This window comes from Sturnira hondurensis, unplaced genomic scaffold (assembly GCF_014824575.4).
Source record: "Sturnira hondurensis isolate 20B ecotype Veracruz unplaced genomic scaffold, ASM1482457v3 Scaffold0004136, whole genome shotgun sequence".
NCBI lineage: Eukaryota > Metazoa > Chordata > Mammalia > Chiroptera > Phyllostomidae > Sturnira > Sturnira hondurensis.
This window is the reverse complement of record NW_028076767.1, coordinates 18,181,326-18,205,159: the sequence shown is the minus strand read 5'-3', so window position 1 is coordinate 18,205,159 and position 23,834 is coordinate 18,181,326. Positions and strand designations below refer to the sequence as shown.

The window sequence follows — 23,834 nt, the reverse complement described above, 5'->3', positions numbered from 1 at the left end:
CCATTTTGACCAGTGCAAAGTGGTATCTCATTGTGGTTTTAATTTGCATGTCTACTTGCTTTTTTTGTTTGCCAGCCCCCCTAGGCCTGAAATGTCCAATCGGTAGCTACCAGACAGATATGGCTATGAAGCACTGGACATGTGCCTGGTCTGAAGCGAGATGTGATCTAAGTGTAAAATACACCCTACATTTTAAAGACTAAATACAATAAAAAAGACGTAAAATATGTCATTAATCATTTTTATCTTTATTTTTAAAGATTTTATTTATTTATCTTTAGAAAGGAAGGGAAGGAGAGAAGGAGAGAAACATCAATGTATGGTTGCCTCTCGTGAGTTCCCTGCTAGGAACCGGCCTGCAACCCAGGCATGTGCCCTGACTGGGAATTGAACCGTGATTGTGTGGTTCGCAGGCCCATGCTCAATCCACTGAGCTACACCAGCCAGGGCTCATTAATCATTTTTAAATATTGACTCCATGTTGAAATAATATTTTGGATACATTGGGTTAAAACATGATTAACAGCTTTCTTCTTTCCACATTGCTAATGTGGCTGCTAGGAAATTTTAAATGATGCATTTGACTCACATTCTATTTCTATTAGTCAGTGCTGTTCTGGACTGTTAGCCAATGAAGGCAGGAACTGCCTCCCTTATCTACCTCTGCGTTCCCAGTGCTCACCATGTAGTAGGTGCTCAGTGAGTATTTGTTGAATAACTTGGTTTTTATGAGAACTCTGGGCTCAGAGAGAGCTGAGACAGGCAGCCCCCACGTGTGCTGTGAATTTGAGAAATAAAGAAATGCAAAAGGAGGGTTTTATTTTTCTCCAGTCACTGCATTTCCAACAGGTTCTGTGGACTCTCTGCCCTGCTCTGTACTGACATTCCCTTGCACAGTCACCTACCTACTACTATAGATGGGGGCCGCAGGGTCGGGGGGCGGGCTCAGGGGAGGCTGGAGGAGCAAAGCCGGTTCAGCTGCTTTTGTTTCAGGATCATAAGATTTACTTTGCATTCTCCAGCTTTGGTCCTAGTAGCAGGAAGGACTCAACACACTGAGCTGCACGGGGCAGCTGAGACCCCAAGGGTCACCCAGCAGGTCAGAGGGAAATAGGGGCTGGAAACTTGGTCTCCAGAATCACCTTGCAGGACTTTCATCGCCAACTACATCCTGTTGTAATGTCCTTTATGCCAAGGGACCCGTCCCCTCACCTCACATTCACCTCTGACTTCTTTGGGGGGGCCTAAGGGCAGGTGTGCCTGGTCCCAGCAGAACAGACCCAAATGGCACCACCCACAAGGAGGTCAGAGCAGATGGGAGGAAGGGATGGGAGGGTGGCTGAATGGATGGACCGACTAATGAATGGATGGACTGAAGGCTGTGAGGACAGGCGGTTGTGTGTGAGTGGGGAAGGAGGATGGTTGGCTGGTAGGATGCCCGCATGAGGAGTGGAGCAGGAGAGGGGGTTACAGAAGGAAGGACTTACCTACCCTCTTTTCTCATCTCAGACAGAATCTGAAGAACAGAGGACCCACAGCGATCAAAGTCCGGCCCCCTTCACATTCCTGCTAGAAAACCGAGGCCAGAGGGGCGAGGTGCTTTGCCCCAGGGCCCATAGGGAAGTCCAGGCACAGCCTGCACTGGGGTTTGGGTCTCTAAGCCCCCAGCAGAAGCCTCTTCCCGCCCCCCACCCGTCAGAGCCTGACAGTGCCAGGGTGGGGGGAGGGCCCTCGCCCCCACCTCCGGAGGTATCCGCCTCACGAGGCCCCAACAAGCTGCCGTTGTCCCGCGGGCCCGGGGCCCGGCACACTGGGGCTTTGTCCAGCCCCCCGCTGCGACCCACGGGAGGGGGCCCCCACATGACCGAAGGGGTAGGAGGAGCCTGCGGCTGTGGCGGCGGCGGCTCCACCTTCGTTTCCCTCGGTGGCCTGGGGTCGGCGGGCTGTGACGGCGGCTGGGCAGGGCTGGGCGGGGCCGCGGACGCCAGGCCCCCTGTTCCCCTTCAGGCTGTCGGCGCCGGGCCTGGGCCATCAAGGCGGCTGTGACCCGAGCGTCTTCCGGGCTGCGAGCTGGGGGTGCGCCAGGACCCCAGCCCCCGGGATCATGGGGAATGGCATGACCAAGGTAGGTGGGCGGGGATCTCGCAGCCGCACCTGCCCGCCCCCAGCCCGACCGCCGCGCCTGCCTCTCACCGGCTCGCTCCGCCTGCCCCTGACCTTCTGCGTGTCGCCGAGACTCTTGTGTCCCTATCTCTGTCTCCCTACGACTCTGTCGGAGATCCTGTCTCGCTGGCTGTCTCTCTGGGGCTGCATCTCTCTCTAATTTCATCTCTCTTTGTCTCGGTACACGTCCCTGTCTCTCTCTCTAGCCTCAGTCTCCCTGTGTGTCTCTCTGCCTGTTTCTGTGACTATTTCTTCCTGTGGCTCCCTGTCACTCCCAGAGTCTCTCTCTCCCTTACTCCCTTCCCCTGTCTCCCTTTTCTCTGACTCTACTGACTGTCTCCCTGGGGCTGTTTCTATGTTCTTTCCCTCCTCTACCCCCTCCTGTTCCTGCCTTCCCTGCTCCCTCCTCAGAATTCCCCACCACCCACCCAGGCAAGACCAGCTCTCACCTGCCCTCTCCTCCTCTCTGCTCCTCCTACCCTACCCCCTAGGTCTTTGTGCCCTCCCTCCTCTTTCCTCTCACCCCTACCTGGGGTGGCCTCCCTTGGTGCCCCCTCGTGCCCGCCCAGCCCCTCTCACAGAATCCCAGCCCACCAGAGGGAGGAGCGGGCTCCCTGAGTCCCGAGGTTCAGACACCCTTCATGGGATGGAGAAGGCTGTGGGCTCCAGCTGTCGGGTGGGAAGAGCTTGCTCCCCTACCCGGCTGACCCTGCCGTCTCTCCTGTAGGTACTTCCTGGACTCTACCTCGGAAACTTCATTGGTGAGCACTGCCCACTCTGTCCCAAGGGCCTGGCACTCTGCCTGCCGCAGGCCTGAGTCCATCATTCATGCTCTGGCCCACGCACCGTGGAGGAGCTCAGGAATGGGGCTGGGGGCAGGGAAGTGATGCCAGGCTGGGAGGGGGAGAGAGCTCATGAGGACAAAGGGAGACGTGGGTGGGGAAAGGACCCAGGACGCTGGACGCTGTGGGCTGGTCTGTATCTGCTCTGAGCCTCTTCCTGGGGGGGGGGGGGTCTGTTTGGAGATGTTGCTTCTAGCTGGGGAGCTGGGGACCCCTCCCTCCCATAACCTCCTCCTCAGAGGAGAAGTCCTGGAAACTGGACTCTACCCTAGAAACATCACTGGTCAGCACTGCCCACTGTGTTCCCAAGGCCATGGCACTCTGCCTGTCCCAGGCCTGTGTTAAGAGACAGGCTGGTCCAGGGCTTCTGCGACGCAAGGTGAGAAAAGTCCCTTCCATCTGCAGAGCCAGAGAGAGCTTCAGAGAGGGAGGGGCATCTGACCCCAGACAGGGCTTCCCCAGCCACCCTGTCCCTCACGGGCTGAGGCCCTCCACCCGGCCGTTTCCTTCCTGCAGCTACCTCAGCAGCTCGCACCACGTTGATTTCTGAGTATTTGGCTAAAAAGGTCATATTCCCATGAGGGCAGAAGTTGTCCCCATACCTCTGTGCCCCACCGAGGCTGCACACAGTAAGCACTCCGTAAATGGGTTGCATGAGAATGTGGACACATGGAGAGACAGCAGGCATGTGTTATTTACTCTGATTATAAAAGGGCTGCACACACTAGAAATCCAGCCCCTAGAGACGGCCGCTAATAGCAGTGCGAGGCGTACCCCTGGGTCATTTTTCATCTTTGTCGATACGGATACCGCGTTTAAAACAAAAATGGAATCCCGTGCTGCATGCTGTTCTGTTCCCTGTATTTCCTATTTAATAATACATAGTGGACACCCTTGCACGTCAGCACATAAAGATCTTTTAGTGGCTGCATAGTATTCAGGTATGAATAGTCCACTTGTTATTCAGCTCCCCTTTGATGGACGTGTAGTTTGTTCCTACTTTTAACTCTTCCTGATGTCTTCACTGTTGCAAGCAGCACTGCAGAGACTGGCGTCCTCTACACACAGCTCTTGTGTGAGCAAATCCTTCTGTAGACCAGATTCCTAGAAGTAGAATTACTAGGTCAAGGATATGCCAGGGAAGGGTGTTTATGATGGAAAAAAAATAGCATGGGGAAGGTGGGGGAGATGCCGAGCTGCGACTCGAGGTTGCCTCAGAGACAAGACTGACGCCGAGGGGTGTGGCAGGACCTGCTGAGCTGGGAGCAGGAGGTGGCGAAGGTGCAGGGAGCCCGCAGAAGGTCTGCTGAGGTGGAGAGGGTGAGGTGAGGCGAGTTGGGCGGGGAGTCTCCCCTCAGTGGGACTTAGGTGCAGGGACACATAAGTCACACCTGCCAGTTTGGCTCAAGCTCCCTGTTTCTTTCAGATGCCAAAGACCCGGATCAGCTGGGCCGGAACAAAATCACACATATCATCTCCGTTCACGAGTCACCCCAGCCTCTGCTGCAGGTATTCATTCCTCACCCCTCACCCCCGTCCCAGAGCAGGGCACTGATTGAGGCGGGGGTCTCTACACCCCCCACAGCACCCATTTATCATGTACCTACTGTGTGCCAGGTCCTATACTGCCTTCCTGACCCGTGCTAATTCACTGGGTTGAACACTGGCCTGTTTTACATTAGCGCCCCTAGTTGATCCCCTTTGGCAACTGAGACCCGGAGGGGTAAAGTAGTTTGCCTAAACTCACACATCTAAGAAACTAAGGGGCCAGAATTTGTACACAGGCCAAGGAGCTAGCCCAAAATGCTTCAAACGTGAGGCATAAAAAGGTTCCCACATGCCCAACTGAATAGATGACCCCAAGTGAATGATTCTGAACTCTAGATCTTGCTGTGTGACCTGGGGCTGTGACTTCACCTCTCTGGGACTCTGATTCTTCAGCCCCATCTGCCCCAAGTATTATGGAGCCCCGGGGAAAAGGGAGTGAGGGTGTTTTGACCCAGAGGAGAAAAGCAGGAAATTCAGCCACAGGTGCCAGAGTCTAAAGGCTCCAGTTCACATCTTCACTACCTGAAATCTTGGGCACAGGACCTCTCCTCTCCGAGCCTCGGTGGCCTGATCTGTAAAGGAAACTTTGTAATAGTACCGACCTCACTGAGTTACTGAGAGCCCCATCATAGGTGCTTAACAAATTACAGCTGCTATAATACTAAGTTAATTGTATCTTACCCCATAAACAAAGTTCCTTCCTCCTCATCTGTTACACAGCCTCTGTCACCCACCGAAGGGAGAGAGCTGCGGGTGGGAAAAGGCTCGGGAGATCTGAGATTCAGACCAGGTTCTGCCCCGGATGTGCTGTGTGACCTTGGGCAGGATCCTTCCCGTCTCTGGGCCTTAGTTTCCCTGGGTGTCTGACTTGATGACTTCTAAGAGCAACCTCCAGTAATCTGTGTTTCTCAGTGTCATTCAAAGAAGAAATTTCCAGGTCAGTGGAGCCTGATTTTGCTGAAGAGAGCAGACTCGTTTTGGAGTAATCGGAGTACGCAGTCACTAGATTGCAGGGGGAAAGTTGTTGAGTCAGGAGTACGCTGACTAATGAAATGACTGCTTGCAAAACAAATCCCTGCCCCAACAGCCCGCCCCTCGTCTCACAAGCACCTCTCCCGCTTCATACATCAGTGACTTTACCAGTCAGGGTTTGATTATGCCATGCAAATGCAAAGCCAAGTATGTTGCGAATGGAATCGCAAACCTTGCAAAATTCTCCGGATTGAGTGACCTTGGGGAAAGGGAGGTAGAGAAAGGCTGGACTCTCGCAGGAAGCCATTAACTAATGGGGAGACCCCTCAGCCACTGGCCATTGCTGGGCCGGGCACCTGAAAAGAGCCGTTTGAATATCGACTGATTAAGAGAGGTCCTTGAGAAAAGCGAGGAGGGTCTTGGAATGTGGGCAAAAATCATCTTTATTATCTCACGTGAAGGTAAAGTATGAAGGGAAGGATATTGGAGCAAGTTGGTTGGAAAAACTGACGATTCAGTCCTTCACTATTTTAAGAATTAGCACAAAGTTTAATATAACACAATTCATGAAGTGTAAACTTATTTTCATAATTTTTGTTTCTTTTTAAGAAAATAAAAGCTGCCCTTCTTACTATGTACTTTTGTAATCCTCATTTGGAAGGGAGTCACTTTAAGTGGCCCTTCCCTAGCTGCGAAATGAAAGGTCCCTGAATAATTTTTTTTATCAAGTTCTCAGAAGGTTCTAGAATCTGACTGATGGTCAGAGCTGGGAGGCCCTCAGAAGGCATCTACTCTCTTTGAATAGAGAGGGCCATCATGGCCCAGAGAGGGACAGGAACTGGTCTGGGCTCAGGCAGTGCTTGGGGACCCAGGCCGGGAAAAGAGGGTACAAGCCAGCCCCCCCGCCCCACCGCCTGTGTGTGTTTTGTACTTTCAGGGCATAACCTACCTTCGCATCCCAGTGGCTGACACCCCTGAGGTACCCATGTAAGTTCCCTGGGATGGACCAAAAGATAGACAGCTGCCTCCCATGGTGGTGGGAGGGAGGATGGAAGGTGGTCTGAGGAAAGACAGAGAGGACTTGGGCCAGAAAACTGTCCTGGAACCCCAGCACAGAGGGTCACCCAGCCCCAGGTTTGAACGTCTCAGCTATGGCTTTGCCTGTGCCCCTGATTAAGACCATTAACCTCCCAGAGCTGAGTCTCCTCTGCTGTGAATTGGAGAAAGCACCCTGTCTCAAAGGATCAGCTGCACCAGCGGATTTGAAAAGGTCAAGCTCAGCGGGTTCCTGGCCTTGGAGTTAAGACATTTGGGTTCTGGCCAGGCTTTGCCATTTACTTGCTGTGTGACCTTGAACAAATCACTTCCCCTCTCTGAGAGGGAAAACGGGCTCCATAGGCACCACAGAGGCCTTCCTAGGTCAGATGGCGTGGACTGAGTGAGGATCTAGGGGCCTGAGTGCCGAGGGGGCTCAGGACACAGGGTTCTGGTTCATGGTAGCAGCAGCGCCTGCAGCCCGGGAGGTACCCAGACGAGACTCTCCTTCCCCTCGGGAATCTCGCTGTTAACCCCACTGCTGACCATCAGTGTCCCCAGATGCTCTGACTACAGACCCCAGAGGAGGGGGACTCCTGTGTCTTCTCCTACCCATTTCCTTGAAAGGTCAAGATCAACCACCCCATGAAAATAGAGTCCACAGGACGCACTGGGAGGTGCTCCTGCTGGGATCTGCCATGATTGGCCTCTCTCATCACGCGAAGTGACACCTTTATGGTTTCACAGGCATCCCCACTTCATGTAACACTACAGGCTCCTGCTCACGGCACGTGCTAACTGACCTAAGGACCCCAGGGTCTCTGTCCTCTGTCTCTTGCCATCTCATGAATGGGGAGGGGGACAACTCCTAGGAGACATGCCCCCCCAACCAGTGCTCCCTACCCTATTGCTTTCTTCTCTAGCAAAAAGCACTTCAAAGAATGTATCCACTTCATCCACTGTTGCCGCCTCAATGGGGGGAACTGCCTTGTGCACTGGTGAGTTAAGAGGGCAGTGGGGAGAAAGGGAGGAAGTGGCTGTCCTCCATCCCGAACACACACTCTGTGGGGAAGGAGGAACCTATGACAGATCTTGTCCGGCTGTCACAAGGGCCGACGATCCACCATTCACCTGAGAGAAACTGAGAGGGGGCTCACATTGGCTCTGTCCCCTAGCACAGCCAGAGAGCTGTTTCCCCCGAGATTCCCTGTCCTCACCTGTAAAGTGGGGAACACAATGCCGACACGCCAGGCTACTGGGAGGGCCAGGTGAAGTGATGCAGGCAGCCCAATACCCTCCGATAGTTCTAGCTCCCTCTCCTCCCCTCCAACTGGGCCTTTGGGATGGTAGCACAGGGCAGTGGGGAACCCCAAGCTGGGAGACAGGATCCCGAGTCTCCCCAGGAACCCCTGGCCCAGTAGGTGCCGTTCTTTTCATAACTGCTCACTGAGCACGCCCCCAGCCACAGGACAGCCCCCTCCGGCCTTGTCTCTCACCCTGTCTGCCGCCTCTCCCTGCTCCAAGGGCACTGGCCATCTTCCTGTTCTTCAGATCCACCAGGTTCGCACCTCAAGGTAGAACCTGGGCAGGTTCCTCCTCCAGTGCTGGCCAGAACATTCTTTATTAACCCTTCCCCCTCTTTCAAGACTCAGCTTGAGGTCACTTCCTTGAAAACACCTTCCCTCACCCTCCCCATCCCCCCGTTAGATTGTCCTAGCCCCTGGACTCACCCTCAAAGCCATCATCACCACGTGCACTCGTTTCCCTGGTTAGTGTCTGTCCTCCCCCGGACCACACTGTAAGTACCAGGATGACAGGGACTGTCTTTGTTTTACTTCCCACTCCATCCCCAGTATCTGAAAAATAACAGATGATCAGGAAATGTTTGTTGACTGAATGAATTAAATGATGTTTTACTCGGGCCCTTAATGTGGGGGAGTGCTTGGGGTGGGGGGCGTTCTCCAGGCACAGGGAACAGAATGGGCAAAGGCCTGCAGGTGGGAAGACAGGTCCTGACAGGTTCCTCACGGTTGGGTGCAGGGGGACACTGAGGTGGGGGTGGGGGTGCAGAGGGGACTGGGCCTTAACTGAAGCTTGAGGGGTGGGGGGTGGCCCCAGCTTCGCAGGCATCTCCCGAAGCACCACGATCGTGACAGCCTATGTGATGACTGTGACGGGGCTAGGCTGGCGGGAAGTGCTTGAAGCCATCAAGTCCACCCGGCCCATCGCCAACCCGAACCCAGGCTTTAGGCAGCAGCTTGAAGAGTTTGGCTGGGGCAGTTCCCGGAAGGTAGGGGCTGGGGCTGGGGCAGGGGCAGGGGCAGGTGCTGGGGAAGGATGGGGGTTTTTCTTTCCTCACTTGGGCTGAGCACATATTGGAAAGAATTTAGCCTGTACTTCGGGCCTGGCAGAATATGTCTCTGTCTCAAACTCACGGCCCTGGGGCTAATACAGCCCCTAGTTGCATTGTGTTTCCATCGATAGCCAGGTGTTTTCGTTAGCTTTTTAATTTAGAATCTGAATGCCTTTGGGCCACAGTATGGAGCTTTCAGTTTGATTGGGTCCCAGAACTGCCTGCCCTACCTGCCTGGAACCTGAAGGCATTTGAGCATTCGGCCCCTGGGGGAAAAATGTCCATCTCCTACTGCATCCCTGCGTCCTTGATGAGGCCAAAGCAGTGTTTCCTCTTATGCCCACTGGGCAGATGGCATATGGAGATGTCAGAATGCAACAGGGGATGAGAGACAGAGAGACAAAGAAAGAAGCAGCGAGTGCAGGCAGGCTCTTACCAGGTGGCAGGCTGGTACCCAGAGGCTTATCTGCAAGGCCTTAGGAAAGAGGCAGGTGAGAAAGAGGTCTGTGTGAGCCGGGTTGCTGAGCAGGGGGAGGGGGATCATGTGGTCTCCACTGTGCAGGCTGGGGGTTCGCTTCAACAGGTCTGGAAGATAGAGCGGCAAAAGGAAAGTGGGTTCAGGGAAAGGGAAGGGATCCATGTTGGGGGGGTTCTCAGTGAGGATGATGGAAACCTAGAAGGGAGGCTAAGAGGATGTTGGGGAAGGGGAGGGGCTTAGAGAGGTGTGGAAAGCTCGCTGAGGGCGGGAGCTCTGTGGTTTGGGGAGGAGACAGGCCGGCGGCTTGGCACCGATCCCGAACCCGTGCACCCCCACCCCAGCTTCGCCGGCAGCTGGAGGAGCACTTCGGAGAGAGCCCGTTCCGCGACGAGGAGGAGGTGCGCACGCTGCTGCCACTGTGCAAGCGCTGCCGGCAGGGCTCGGCCGCCTCCGCCGCCTCCCCCGTGCCGCAGTCTTCAGCCTCCGAGGGAACCCTGCAGCGCCTGGTACCGCGGACTCCCCGGGAAACCCACCGGCCGCTGCCGCTGCTGGCGCGCGTCAAGCAGACTTTCTCTTGCCTCCCGCGGTGTCTGTCCCGCAAAGGCGGCAAGTGAGGATCCCGCCCCTTTTCCTCCTGACTGGTCCCCTGCGAGGGGCCGACTGGGCCTCCCACGGCCTCCAGGAGGGCCCAGAGCCTGTGGGAGCCCCGCAGTGGCCTGATCCTTGACCCTGTCCCCTATGCCCGCCCTGCTTGTCTGCAGTAGTGTGTCCTCTGTCTAGTGCGTCTCTGTTCTGTGTCCGGGCCAGGCTGCTGCAGCCATCTGGTGCCTTAGTCCTTGGGCTAGGGGTGGGGGCACCCGGGCCTCCCCTCTTAAAGTCGGTGGGAGTGGGTGGGTAGGGATTGGACGGGCCTGGAGGGTATTAAAGAGACACAGAAGCTGCCTGTCTGACTGCCTCCCAAGTCTTTGAGCAAAGGTGGGACAGCAGGGCTCTGCCAGGGGCCAGGAGCCTGCAGGATACAGGGGTAGGAGGAGGTCTGCATCCCCGGGGGCCTAAGGAGCCTGCTGCCCTCTGGTAAACTGCAGGCCTGGGACCTGAATTCCGAGTTCCTCTCTGACATTCCCTGCCTCCCTCACCATTTCCCCCCAGGCCCTGGTCTCCTGCGAAGGCCCTCCTCTCTGAATCCCATCTCCTCCCAGAGGCCCCTCCTCCTCTCCAACTCCCTGCCCTTCCCTACTCAAAAATACTAGCTGGTAAATGCCTCCCTCATGCTTGACCTTTTACACTCGAGTTCACTTAATCCCGAGGCAGGCAGCTCGCCCAAGGACACACAGCTGGAGTAGGGCAGGCTGGGTTTGAACCTAGGCTGTTTGCATGGTATGATGGTTGTTAAGAAGCAGCTCTTTCTGACCTTGGAGGTTACTGGAGAGGGGAATCCATCTCTAGCTAGTGGGAATGACCCTTCCGATCTAGAGTTTAAAGGCCAGGCAGCCCTTTACAGCAGCAAACTCACTTCCAGGATGAACAGAGGTCACTTAAGCTGACTTTTCCTAGACTAACATTAACCCAGAGTTGTGAGGAGTCTGAAATAGCTATAATAATATAGCCACCTTCATGGGGCTCTTATTAGACCACAAGCACTGTGTTCAGGGCTGTGAGGAAGACCCGGATTCCAGTTCTGGGGTTGGAGAGACTGAGCAAATTACCTTTTCCTGCTGCCCAACCTCCCACTCCACATTCACTCAACAAATGCCCATCAAGTATCTGCTGTGCGCCAGGTATTGTGCTGGGCACTGGGAATACAGCGGTGAGCAAGACGTCTGCCCTGGTGTTGCTGATATTCTGGTGGGAAAGACACCAGACAGTCAGATAAACAAAAGTAAAAATAAATCAGGGAGTGAGGGAGTGAACTGGTGTGCTATCTGGGGAGAAGCATTCTAGGTGGAGGCAGCAGTAAGTGAAAAGGTCCTGAGGTAGGATCCCGTGTGAAAGCAAGATGGCTGGACTCAGCAGAGTGCAGGGGGTCTGTGGGAGTCCCGACTGGTTAGTGGGGTCACCACCCACTGGGCTTAAAATACCATTCTATTTCTACTGGTGCCATCCCCTACCTAAAGGCCTCCATGACCCCGGTCATCAAGAGGGCAAAACAAAGCACCTTGGTCTGATGTTCCAGGTCCTTTTTGATGTTCCACCTGCTTCCGTAATTACTTTTACCACACTCTGACTCAACAATAGTGACAACAACAACGACAATGATAATACTCATTTACTGAGCGCTTGCTATGGGCCAGGTAACGTGATAAACATGTTACTTGCCTCTCAGTGAATCCTCAAGCAACCCTGAGAAGTAGTTGCTGCTATTTCACAGGTGTGGCAACGAAGGTTGGTGCCCAAAGTCCCCAGCTAGCAAGTGGGGGCACCGTGACTGGAATCCAGGCAGTCTGGCCATGGAGCCCACCCTAATTACTACTGTTCCACCACTTAGGAAAATGAAGGGATTGTTTGACACACTGAAGACCTCTGCTTTGATGCAATTATTTTGTATTATTTAATACTTTTGTATTTAATCATACAAAATGCTTTATGCTCCATGGGAGCCCGATGGGCCTGAATTTGAATCCTGGCTAACAACTAGAAGTGTCAGAACTGGGTGGCTGCTTGGGACATGGGGACAGAGGGCAGGGAGCACGGAGGCCCCTCTGACGAGGACACATTAGGGACAGTGCTTCCAGCCTCCAGTCAACGCCACTTGCTGCAGCGGGGGTGGTTTCTCAGAGCCTCAGATGCCCCGGGTACACAGCAAGGGGTGGAGCGGTCTGGACTACTTGGTCTCTTTCATATCACAACCCGTATGTGACAATTTAAGATACAAACTCGAGAAAAATGCATAGACATGAAAATTTGCACACACTTTCAGGGGAATCACAGGCCCACCAGCAATCCATGGACTCCAGGTGTAGCTGTTGGGAGGCACCACGAGGCATGGTTTAGGGTCCAGGGCCCTTGGGACAGAGAGACCCAGGTGTGAATCCTGGCACCCCCACTTGTTAGCCCTGTAGCAGTGTCATAGGGCTTCAACCTCCCTGAGCTTCAGTCTCCTTAACAATGAAATAGGCAACTATATTCACTACACATGCTGTTGTGCGAACCAGTCCTGCCAGGCCCAGCACTTTGGTGAGCCCCAATAAATGGGACTCCTGAGATCTGAGGTGATATTTCTCCAGTATGATGGGCCATGGACCACTTGGATCAGAACCGCATGGGGAACTTGTTAAAGTTTGCTTCTACAAGTCTGGAACGGAGGGTTCGCAATTCTGAGGGGACTTAGTTTGAGCAGCACGACACCTTTCCAGCCCCTACAGTTCAGGGTCTGAAAAGGGCCCACAAGTTTCTGGCTGGCTGGGAAGAGCAGCAAACAGGGGCAAGGGTGGGGCAGGGGACGCCTCTGCAAGCTTGGGGACGGGCAGGGCACCTAACTCTTCCATGGGTNGAACCAGTCCTGCCAGGCCCAGCACTTTGGTGAGCCCCAATAAATGGGACTCCTGAGATCTGAGGTGATATTTCTCCAGTATGATGGGCCATGGACCACTTGGATCAGAACCGCATGGGGAACTTGTTAAAGTTTGCTTCTACAAGTCTGGAACGGAGGGTTCGCAATTCTGAGGGGACTTAGTTTGAGCAGCACGACACCTTTCCAGCCCCTACAGTTCAGGTTCTGAAAAGGGCCCACAAGTTTCTGGCTGGCTGGGAAGAGCAGCAAACAGGGGCAGGGGTGGGGCAGGGGACGCCTCCGCAAGCTTGGGGACGGGCAGGGCACCTAACTCTTCCATGGGTCTTGGCGGCCCACGCCAGTTCTAGCAGATCCCTGCAAGCTGCCCGGCGCCCTGCAGGCCAGTCTGTACTGGGAGGGGAGAAAGGAAGGGGCCTCCCAAGAGAGGGGACCTAACGGAAAGTGAAACCTACCTGGCCAGACTTTCGCTTTCGCCGCCTCCACGCGCCGCTCAAGTGGCCCCGCGATCGCCAGTTGCGCCGGGGTCCAAATTGACCGCACGCCCCAGACCTGGCTCCTGGAGCACCGCGTCCCCAATGGCCGGCGACCCCTGGCGGAGGGAAGAAGGGAAGGTCCCCGACGGCAGGAGACCCACGGCGGAGGCCAGGGCTCCCCTGCGCCTCCGCGACTGGCTGGTGGCGCAGATCGAGAGCGGGCGCTACGCGGGGTTGCGCTGGGAGGACGAGGGCAAGACTCTCTTCCGCATCCCCTGGAAGCACGCAGCCAAGCAGGGTTACCAGGCGCAGCAGGACGCGGCGCTCTTCAGGGTAAGGGGGCGGGGGCCGGGGGACACGGCCCCAGCGACAGGAGCGGTGGACGCACTGGGTTCCCTTGGGCCGCTGGCTTGGCCCTTAGCCTTAGCCGTTTCTAGTGTTCTCGGTAGATGGAGACCCTCGGACACCCTCTTAAGTCAGAATGACCGCGACAGCATGACCTGTACCGACCCCACCTCTCGGGGGGGCCTCTCCTCCGTCTCCGTGGGGGGAAATTAGACGCCACTGATGAGAACTCCCTGAACTTCCCGCCCACGAACCCTCGACCCAGCAGCTCGGGGACACTGTCTGTGCTTCCCAATACCAGCCCTTCTCAGGAACTCGCCCCTGCAGGGATGCACTTCCTTTCTTCAGTCATCATTAACTTCCTCCAGCCTGGCTCCTTCCCGTCGCATTTCAACTCCAGAATCCCTCCTGTGAGCAATAAGGAACCAACGACCCACCAACCACCTGTCAGGCCACATCCAGGCCACCCCAAACACCTCAGCGTCTCCAGCTCCTGGTCCTCTGGACTCCCCTCTCCTGGACAGAGTCTCCTGGCCACCAACCCCCACCCCAGCTCCTCCCTGAAACACACTCACTGAATTTCCAGAATCTCTGCCTCCCACCCCACCCCTCGCCCTGCCCTCCCTTTTCCTCCTACCTTCGTGGCCCCTGCTTCTCAGCCTCCAACTCCTCCGCTCCTATTTGGGGGCTCTCGGCCTCCACTGCTGGACCTACCTCTTCATGTCCCGCTCTCCCCTTGCACAGGCTTAGCACTGGAGCCCCAGGCTGCTGGTCTCAGTTCCCAGATCTCTCCAACTCAGCGTATCCCCATCAGCCTGTGCCGACAAGCATCTGTTTCCCAAAATGGAATATTGCACCATTGCCCTCCAGACCCCAGAGCCAGGTGCCCAAACCCCCTCTCTTCCAATCTTACCCAACTCTATTACCAGGGCCCGCTGGCCCTTCCCACAGAACTGCCCTTCAGTCCATCTACTTGGACCCATTTTACAGTCTTTCACCAGGACACCTGTGACTTCACCCAACTCCCTGCTTCCACCTGTCGCCCAGCTCTCAGTCTTCCAAAGGGACCTTTCTGAATGTAAATCTTGCCTCGCTTACTACCCTATTCAGAATCCTTCCATGGCTCCTCAGTGATCTTGCGATAAAGTCCCAGCTACTTATCATGGCAGCCCCCACAGGAACGGCTTCTCCCTGGACTCATCTCTCCCCCCATTCCCAGCTTGAGACCCAAGCCTGACAGTTCTTTCAGTTTCTAAATGCTTCAGGGCTACCTCCCCATTGGACCTTTGCACGTGCTCTTCCCTCTGCCTGGAACACCCTCTGCTCTTCCCGTTCACCTGGCCAGCTGTCCTTGTGCTCAGCTTAAACATTCCTCAGGAGCGCCTTCCCTGATACGTGCATTTAATGCATGTATGTGTATTAATGCATTTGTTAAGTTCCAGCTGAGCACTTCTTCCAATCCATCCCTTATTCCGTCTGCTTTCTCCACTAAAACAACTTTCCCTGTGAATTAGAAGTGCTTTGTGTATTTGTGTCTTTGCCAGCTGCTTGAGGTGGTGACACCGAGCCCAGTGTCTGGCATACAGTAGGTACTCAGTCGGTATTGAATAAGTGTGTGCATGGCCTGTCCCTTAAAACTTATGTGCTGTTCAGAAAACAGACTCTGTGGGCTGGCCGTCCCCACTGTTCTGGCTACTGTTCCTCAACCCACCGCTGACACACACATGTGACTCCCTGGCCTCACACCTTCTTGGTGCCCCAAACCCAGGGGGCAGAGCTTGGCCTTTGGGGGCATTCGTGATCCAGATTCAGTCGTCATTACCTTTGTCCAAACTGGCTCCTTCCCATCACATTTACTCTCCAGAATCCCTCTTGGAATTTCAGTGTCTCTCTTCTCCCTCGATTCACCTCCCCCCCCCACACACATACAGTTAGTTAACCCTCCTCATCTGTGGATTCCTTATTTGGAAATTCACTCACTGGCTGAAATCTGTGATCCCCAAATCAGTACCCAGGGCACTTCGGGGGCCATTCACAGACGCACGCAGGAGAGTGAGAAATCTGAGTCACGGGCCGCGCACATTCCCAGCTGAGGCTGAACAGGTGACGCTCTGCCTTCTGGGTTGTGCCCTCTCTCATCCTAGAAACAAATGTCCTTTTCTCGGCCCATGGAGAGCCACATTTCAAACACCTGCGTGCTCTTGGTTGGTGATCTCACAGTGTGAAATGGCCCCAAGCCCGAGTAGTGGGGAAGTGCTGTCCAGAGCCCCTCTGCACAAGAAGCCTGTGATGTGCCTGACAGAGAAAACACAGGGTGGGCAAAAGTAGGTTTATAATGGTTTGGGTGGACAGTAATACGACGGGTAGTGAATACAAGAATAAACTCTGTGTTTCGCATACTTACACCTGTGGGCCTACTTTTGCCCTCCACCCCCGTACATGTGTCAGCTAAGCTTCATTCAGGTGTCAGTTACAGTTTTCTTGGTCAGAAATCAACAGTTTGTGTCAAATAAGGCATCCTGCAGAAATGCACATAAAACAAACTCAGGTATTGATCAGTTGGTGGAAATGTTGTACACAGAGATGTGCAGAAATCTAGCTCTGTGTTTTCCCTAGGAGCCATGGTTCGCTACTCACTCATTCGGGGTTTGTGTAGACTTTATAGACCATAACAACCGCAGGCAATGAGAGGACTGTACACATAACCTTAGACACACACGCATCTCCAGGTCTCTGCTCAAGCTGTTTCCGCTGCCAGGAATGTCGCCCCACCTGGCAACTTCTCGGTTTATTCCATCAATACTCAGCGAGTGCCTCTTGTGTGCCAGGCACCACTCTAAGTGCTTGGGGACACAGCGGCAGACAAAACCAAGATCCCTCTCTATGGGCATGGCACCCTGTGACCGGGTTACCTTTGGGTGAGAGCATCCTTACTGTGCTGAGGAAGTGCTAAGCACTTTACGTGGACCATTCATCTCACAGCCGCCACAGTCATGTGAGGTTTGGCATCACTGGCATTGTTCAGAGACAACAAAATCAAGCCTTAAAGGTCTCAGCACTGGCAAGTGGCCCCAATGTAGGAATGTGACTCTTTGCTCTGGTGTCCATGCTTCCCACTAGGTCTGGAATTTCTGAGGGCAATGACTGAGCGTGTGATTCATTGCTGAAACCCCTACTCGCAGCCCTGAATGTGATCAACGCAAGCAATATAGCTCCTTTGACTACTGGCCTTCCTTGACTCTATCAATCTCTTCCCACCTCAGGACCTTTGCACTTGCTCTTCATTCTACCCTGAACACCCTCCCCCAGCTCTATTCGGAGTGGGTATGCTTTATGGCAAAGTGAGCATTGCTTTTCTGTGTGTATTCTTACCTAATACCCGTTATATTGTATTGTAGACTTCATTCCGTAGCTTATCACTCGTGGCCATGCCTTGGATATCTATTCTTGTTCTCCACACATTCAGTGTGTTGTTCCTAGATGCTTCTAGATGCTGCAGAGGCTGCACAGCGGACATCCATCACGCACATACACCCATCCACTTTTCCAGGGACGGACACAAGTTTGTCTTCCTGCAAGTCTCGCCCTGCCCCCCTCATAAGCCTCTGTGAGAATTCTGTTTGAGTTGGAATTTCTGCTCACAGGGTACGTTTGTACTTTGTTCAACTAGGCATGCCAGGTGACCATGCAGAAGCTCCGCACCCATCCCCCACGTACCAACAGTGCCCACATCCCAGCCACCTCCTAGCATTAGCCAGCTGCTAGACTGTGCCACCTTACAAGTGCTATCTCTACGTATGTTTATTTGCATTTCTCTGGCACTAATGAATTTTTTATTTTTTAAAAAAGATTGTATTTACTTATTTTTAGAGAGAGGGAAAGGAAGGGGGAAAGAGAAGGAGAGAAACATCGATGTGTGAGAGAGACCTCTACTGGTTGCCTCTCACATGGCCCCCACTGGGGACATGCACCCCAGGCATGTGCCCTGACTGGGAATCAAATCAGCCACCTTTTGGTTCGGACAAGGACGCTCAATCCACTGAGCCACACCAGCCAGGGTCTAGAATTTAAGGATTCATGTGCTCATGGGCTTATGGTTCCCTTTTCTGTAAACCGCTCATTCATGGCCCCTGGTGAGAGTGTTTTATTCACGGGAAGCTCTCTGGTTCTTGTGGACTTCCAGAAGTTCTGCTCCAGATCTGAGCCCCTTGCTGATTTCAGATAATTAATTTTTTTTGCCTTATAGTCCATGCCTTTGAAGTTTTGTTTCCAAGCGTTCTCTGCCCCTCGAAGATTTTCTGCTGCATTATCTTCTGTTAACTTCACAGTTTTACTTCTTACTTTTGTTTTTTTAATCGACTGGAGTCCATTTTTGGAGGTGGCAAAAGGTAGGGATTTAGTTTTATGGTTCTCCAGATAAAAACCCACCACCATTATTTTATACCCCATCATCCTGTTTATGTTTTTATTTCTCACAGTCCATAGTTTGGGACATAGCTATTACCACTGGGCTGTTGGCAACAGTCCTCTCCCATCCGCCCGGATTTCGTGGGAGCAAGGACAGCGTCTGCCTTGTTCCCCAGCGAGTGCCTAAGTTGAACCTGGCACGTTGTAGGAGTGCAGGGAATGTTGGGTTGGCCACAAAGTCCATTAATTTTTCCTGTAAAATAAAGGGCACATTTTTCATTTTCACCAATAACTTTATTGATTTGGACACTTCACATATGTCAGCTATCTCCCACTATTGGCTTCTAGTGGGCAGGGGCCAGGGGTGCTGCTAAACATCTTCCAATGCGTAAGACAGCCCCACAGCTAAGAAATATTTGGCCAAAATGTCAATAAGTACCGAGAAACTTTGCAAACCACTTTTGACATGGTCGATCAGCATCTTCTTCAAACACTGCCCAAATTTTTTTGAGTTTCAGTTGCGTTTTTATCTTTTTTGAAATAATAATACATAATACCTGAAAACGGGATGTATTTCCTTCCATCTTCAATGTTAAAATGACTGCACAAAAATTCACCAATTTTGATAAGTTTTTTTAAGTGCACACAGCTGGGACAGCTGTTGCAATATAATCTAACAAAATTGTTGCAAATGAAGTTAAAGACAACTAAGCACTACCAGAGCAATCGTATGGAAAAAACTAAACAAACTTTTTGGCCAGCTGGATACAAATATGTGTACGATGGAGGGAAGGAGAGAGGAAGGGATGGAGACACAGAGGGACAGAGGGTCAGAGGGAGGGAGATAGGTAGGGGTGGGAGGCTCGGCAGGCCCTCATTCTTTGGTATAACACCAGTCCCCCACCCCAGGCTACTCCTCCCCAAGTACCCTTGCTCATCCCTAGGCCTGGGCCATATACAAGGGCAAGCACCTAGAGGGCACTGACAAGGAGGACCCCTCCACTTGGAAGACTCGACTTCGCTGCGCTCTCAACAAGAGTGCTGACTTCTGGGAGGTGCGTGAGCGCAGCCAGCTGGACATCTCCAACCCCTACAAGGTCTACCGGCTTGTGTCCGACGGTGCCCATGGCCCAGGTATCATCCCGCCCCTGGAGGTGGTAGCCAAGGACAGCTCTCTGGGCAATAAGGACCTCATTTTGCACATCGGTCAAATGGGAAATGGTCAACTTATTGAGCTTAAACTCATGGGCAGGGAAACACAGAAGGACCCTTAGACCAGCCAGTTAATCCTCCCATTTGAAAAGGAGAAAATGGAGGCCCAGAGAGAGGTGGGTCTTGCCTGAGATCCTGCAGTGAGCTGGGGGTCTCTTGGTCTGGGATCATCTCAGTTGAGGGGCTTCCCCTGGGGGGCTCAGGAAACAGCAGGCTATCTCTTACTGCATCTAGTTGCCAGGGCTTGTTCTTCCTCTGAAGAGAAGGACACTCTCCAGAGCCAGCAGGAGCCCCCTGGAGAAGTGACAAAGCCAGCCCGCAGGGCAGACCAGGTCAGTGCACCTTTCCAGCCCTTTGTGGCCTTGCCAGCTAAGTCACCTCTTCCCCAAACCACACTCCCTGTGGTCTCCAGCACGTGTGCTCGTCCCCTCCATCCTTACCCTCCTATTCATCCCTGCCATCAATTTCAGGTGCATCATTCCATTCACTTTGCCTCCCTCCCTCTTCCCACCACCTCCATCATTGTCAGCTCCATCATTCTGCATCAACCCTCTTTTCCCCAAATTCACCCCCTGCCTCCATCATCATCGGGTCCATCACTCTGTCCCCCATCACCCCTTGAGATCCAGTTCTACCTCCGTGTTCCCTTTACCTGCACCACCTTTAGCTCTCTTACTGTGGCCACCGATGCCATCATCTCCATCTCCACCTCCATCACTGTCTGTATCACCTGTGTTATTTCCACAGCATCACCTCTCCCCCAACCATCTGTGGTTTGTTGCTCCATCCCCATCCCATTAGTCTGGTCCATTCCACTGTTCCCAGTGGCCCCACCAACATCCACTCTATCGTTCCTCCCTATCACTTCTGTTCCCCATCTTCCCATTCATTCCTAACACCCTTTTTGCTATCACGGCAAGCTTCATCTCTGACCCCATCACCTCCAACACCCCTACCGACTCTCTTTTTACCTCTGTAGGAAGAAGGGTCTTGAACTCTGAAACCTCCAAGTCCTTGTCAATCCCAGCTGGCCTTCAGTCTGCCCAGACTTCCTTCTGCCCTAGGGCCCAGAGTCTTGGAACTCCCCTCCCACCCTCACAACCCTCTCTCCTGATGCTCAGGTTGGCTCCAGATTAGCCACAGACGATACAGATAAGGAGCGGCCCCTCAGGCTGGCCCAGCAGGGCTCATTGCCACCAGCTGCCCTGCTCCCAGGCCCTTTGGCTGATCGCAGTAAGTATTGGCTTTCCTCACCCACTCCTCCAAGACCTTGATCTAGGTAGGGGTCAAGGGTGAAGTAGTACCTGACTGCTTGCTTCCCCAGGGTACCAGGCACAGGACCCCGTACACACCTGGAGTCCTGTGCCCTCTGAGGACTTCAGCAACCCGGGTAAGGAGTCTGAAGGCTCCCCACTGGGATCACTGTGCAGGACGGGGAAGGCCCGGGGCTGGAGCCAGCAGGCCTCTGCTGCCACGCAAAGCGCCCACCCCAGACTCCCAATAACAACAGCCTTGTTGTTCCAGGGCTTAGTGGAGGGCTTCGTTTGTTCCAGGCATTCTTTTGAGCTCTTCCCACTGTCCTGAGAGATAGACCCTGCCACCACCCCGTTTTACAGGTGCAGAAACCTGACACAGAGGTTTAGAACCTTGCCCAAAGTCACAGAGCTAGTAACCTGGGAAAATTACTAACAGGTCACAGCTCCTAAGTGGCAGTGAGAGATTAGAATCCCAGGGCCTGGCTGCCAAGCACACAGCTTTAACCACTGAGCATACCGCTGGCTCCTCCCCTGCGAGGCTGCGGTTTCGTTGCTGTCGTTGTTATTTCCACCAGCGTTAAAATATTTGCTGGGAGGAAGCTTCTAGAATACCAGAAGTAGGGGCTGCGAGGGCCTCAGTGTGGTGGTGCCCCCATTGTACAGATGGCCCAGACGCTGAGAGTTGAGGCTCAACTATCAGTTCATTTATACTGGAAGCTGCAGTGATTTACCACCACCAAAATTATAATCACTTACTGGGAGGAACCGCCAAAATCTCCTGAGGTGAGGGCCTGGAGGACCTCAGGGTCCCCTGCCCTATTATGGGGAGGAGGTGGGAACTGGCGCCACCAACGCCCGTGCGCCTTCTCCCCACTTTCCTCAGATTGCTGGCTGCACGTGCGACTATTCTACGGCGCGGAGCTGGTGCGCGAAGCCACCGCACGCGCGGCGGAGGGCTGCCGACTGAGCCCGCGGGCAGCCGTCGCCTCCGCCGCGGAGCGCCTGCTGGGGCCGCCGTCGTGCATCGCGCAGGTTCCTTTTCCGGAGCCGCCGCCGGGAGCCCGCGTGCTGCAGCGCTTGCTGCCGCACCTGGAGCGCGGCGTGCTGCTGTGGGTGGCGCCCGAGGGCGTGTTCGCCAAGCGCCTGTGCCAGGGCCGCGTGTACTGGCGCGGCCCGCTTGCCCCGCACCGTGAGCAGCCCAACAAACTGGAGCGTGAGCGCACCTGCCAGCTGCTCGACACGCGCCGCTTCCTCGCAGGTACAGTGGCGAAGGTGGGGCCGCTGGTGGCTCAGGGCAGAGTGGCTGGACCCAAGGGTGGGTGAAGGAAAGTGGGCAGAGAAGAAAGCACAGGAGCTGTGGGAGCGAGGGAATGGGCTTACGGGTGTTGGGCATGGGGTGGACAGAGAAACAAAGGACATGACACAGAAGCACTGTGAGTGGGAGTACAGTCCCCAAGAGGGTTGGGCACAGTCATTGTCATAGACATGCATGAGGCATGGGCCAGGAACAGGCTAGGGACATTGGGTATGGGTGTGAGCACACGCATAGGACTTGGTCACGTGTGATCCTTCTTCATAGGGCGCTAAGTATAGGGTGGGCAACAGGGGCACTGGGCACAAGATAGGCCTAAGTGAGTGGCAGTGAGCAATAGGGCCAGAGGGCATGAGCGCTGGAAGTGAGGGCGGATGTGGGAGATGAGACAGGCTTAGGGGTGTGGAAGTGGGCATAGGGCATGGGGGTACAGAGTGGAGATGTGAGCTTACAGCATGTGGGCGTGGGGCAGGGCACAAGGCAGGCGCCGGGTGGGATGCCCCATCTTGGCCCAGTCCCTACAGTCTCAGTGCCCGTAGAATTGCGGGCCCACCTGCAGGATGGTCGCCCGGAGCCCGAGTACCAGATCCGACTGTGCTTTGGTGAGGAGTACCCAGGCCCCCCAGACCAGCCCCAGGAGCGGCTCATCATGGCCCACGTGAGTCGCCTCCCCGGGCCAGTGGGGAACCACGCCCTTCACCACTCCCTCACCACTCCCTCAGGTCCCAGCTCCACCCCTGACCTGCCATGTGAACCCCTGGTCTGTAATGACCCTGCATGTAAAGTCCCTGTGAGCAGGGGGCTCTCCCTAGGGCTGTGACCTCCCAGGAGAACACAGAGGATGGTTGAGGGAGGAAGGTGACTCCTTGCCCTGCCTTCTGTCTTCCACAGGTGGAGCCCGTCTTTGCCCGAGAGCTCCTGCTTCACTCAAAGCACCACAGCCTCAGTGCCCTGGCGGCTGGTCCCTAGTCCACAAATCTCCGATGGCATCACTCCCTTGATGACGCAGCTGAGTCAGCCCTAAGCAGCCACTTCCTCCTCCTGTACCCTCTAAAGGCAGCCCCCCCCCACACCCCAGCTCTGCACAAACTGAGCCAGTGCACTTGGGGCCTCCCCCCACCCACCGCCCATGTGGGTTGGGATGGGGGAAGCTGATTGTAGCCTTCAACCTCTGAGCCGAGATGTAGCCCTGGAACGTGGTTTGGAGGTTGCCCGGCCGATGCTGGGTCTGGGGAGTCAGGCAGAAACTGAACTCGATCTTGAGATTCCTGAAACCAAAGTAAGGGCAGAAGAAACAAGACTTCATCTGTTTATTGAGAACCCAACATGCCTACAGTGGTTTATCTAAAGCAGACCTTACCTGTGATTGATCCATTATAAGCTTTGCTTAAAACTGAGTTTACCAATAATTAGATCCTCAGCGTTGTTTAGAGTGGAACCTCTGAGGGCCTCTGAGTTTCTTGATCCTTCCTCCTACCTGCCACTGGGGGCATCTGGTGCCCCATCTCTCTTCTTTCTGGGTGTGTGTGGGTGGAAGAGATCCCCCAAACAGAGGACTTCACCTGAACCTGCGACTTCAGATGCTAACCACCGAACCACCAGCACCAGGAGATACTTTCTTTGGAGAAACTGAGGCAGGGCCCCAAACAGAGCCCTAAGGCAGAAGCCAAAGTGGAGACCAGGAGTCCAGCCCCTCCCCAAACCCCTTCAAACTTTGCCAACGGATTTCTTGGGAATCGGGAGGGAGCCCCTCAGCCATGAAGGCAGCTGACCCCACCTTGTCAGTGAGTCGCTGCTTTCTGCCCCAGATGTCAGACCATTTCCCCTTTGCTGGTTTCTGACTTCTCAGGGCTCCTTTACAGATGGCAACACAATACATCTTTTTCAGTGATACATTAATAAGCCACTTTTGGGTGGGGGCGGGGGG

General features: G+C 54.3%; 2 protein-coding genes and 1 long non-coding RNA gene across 8 annotated transcripts; 2 read left to right on the top strand and 1 right to left on the bottom strand.

Moving 5' to 3' along the window:
- Nucleotides 1-1,777: 1,777 nt before the first annotated feature.
- Nucleotides 1,778-10,276, top strand: DUSP15 (dual specificity phosphatase 15). Of its 4 annotated transcripts, XM_037043821.1 has the most exons (7): nt 1,780-2,125; nt 2,891-2,924; nt 4,432-4,514; nt 6,463-6,512; nt 7,484-7,558; nt 8,679-8,850; nt 9,733-10,276. In XM_037043821.1, the coding sequence occupies exons 1-7, from the start codon at nt 2,105-2,107 to the stop codon at nt 10,003-10,005; spliced, it is 708 nt and encodes a 235-aa protein (XP_036899716.1). In that variant the 5' UTR covers nt 1,780-2,104; the 3' UTR covers nt 10,006-10,276. The 4 variants fall into 4 exon arrangements, with proteins under 4 accessions (XP_036899717.1, XP_036899716.1, XP_036899719.1 ...); XM_037043822.1 differs by lacking the exon at nt 6,463-6,512 and having other exon boundaries at nt 1,778-2,125; XM_037043824.1 differs by lacking the exons at nt 1,780-2,125; nt 2,891-2,924; nt 6,463-6,512 and having other exon boundaries at nt 4,457-4,514; nt 8,687-8,850.
- LOC118985345 (uncharacterized) lies at nt 7,572-13,429 on the bottom strand. The gene is made up of 4 exons (XR_005066102.1): nt 13,355-13,429; nt 9,350-9,498; nt 8,291-8,416; nt 7,572-7,701 (listed from the first exon to the last, which is right to left on the bottom strand). It is a non-coding gene; the product is annotated as an uncharacterized LOC118985345 (long non-coding RNA).
- LOC118985342 (interferon regulatory factor 4-like) lies at nt 13,341-23,806 on the top strand. 3 transcript variants are annotated; one of them, XM_037043819.1, is made up of 8 exons: nt 13,341-13,708; nt 19,072-19,261; nt 19,574-19,671; nt 20,461-20,572; nt 20,664-20,729; nt 21,479-21,853; nt 22,423-22,565; nt 22,799-23,806. In XM_037043819.1, exons 1-8 carry the CDS (start codon nt 13,478-13,480, stop codon nt 22,874-22,876), a joined length of 1,293 nt encoding a protein of 430 aa, XP_036899714.1. In that variant the 5' UTR covers nt 13,341-13,477; the 3' UTR covers nt 22,877-23,806. The 3 variants fall into 3 exon arrangements, with proteins under 3 accessions (XP_036899714.1, XP_036899712.1, XP_036899713.1); XM_037043817.1 differs by having other exon boundaries at nt 13,378-13,708; nt 22,432-22,565; XM_037043818.1 differs by lacking the exon at nt 20,664-20,729 and having other exon boundaries at nt 13,378-13,708.
- The last annotated feature ends 28 nt before the right edge of the window (nt 23,807-23,834 follow it).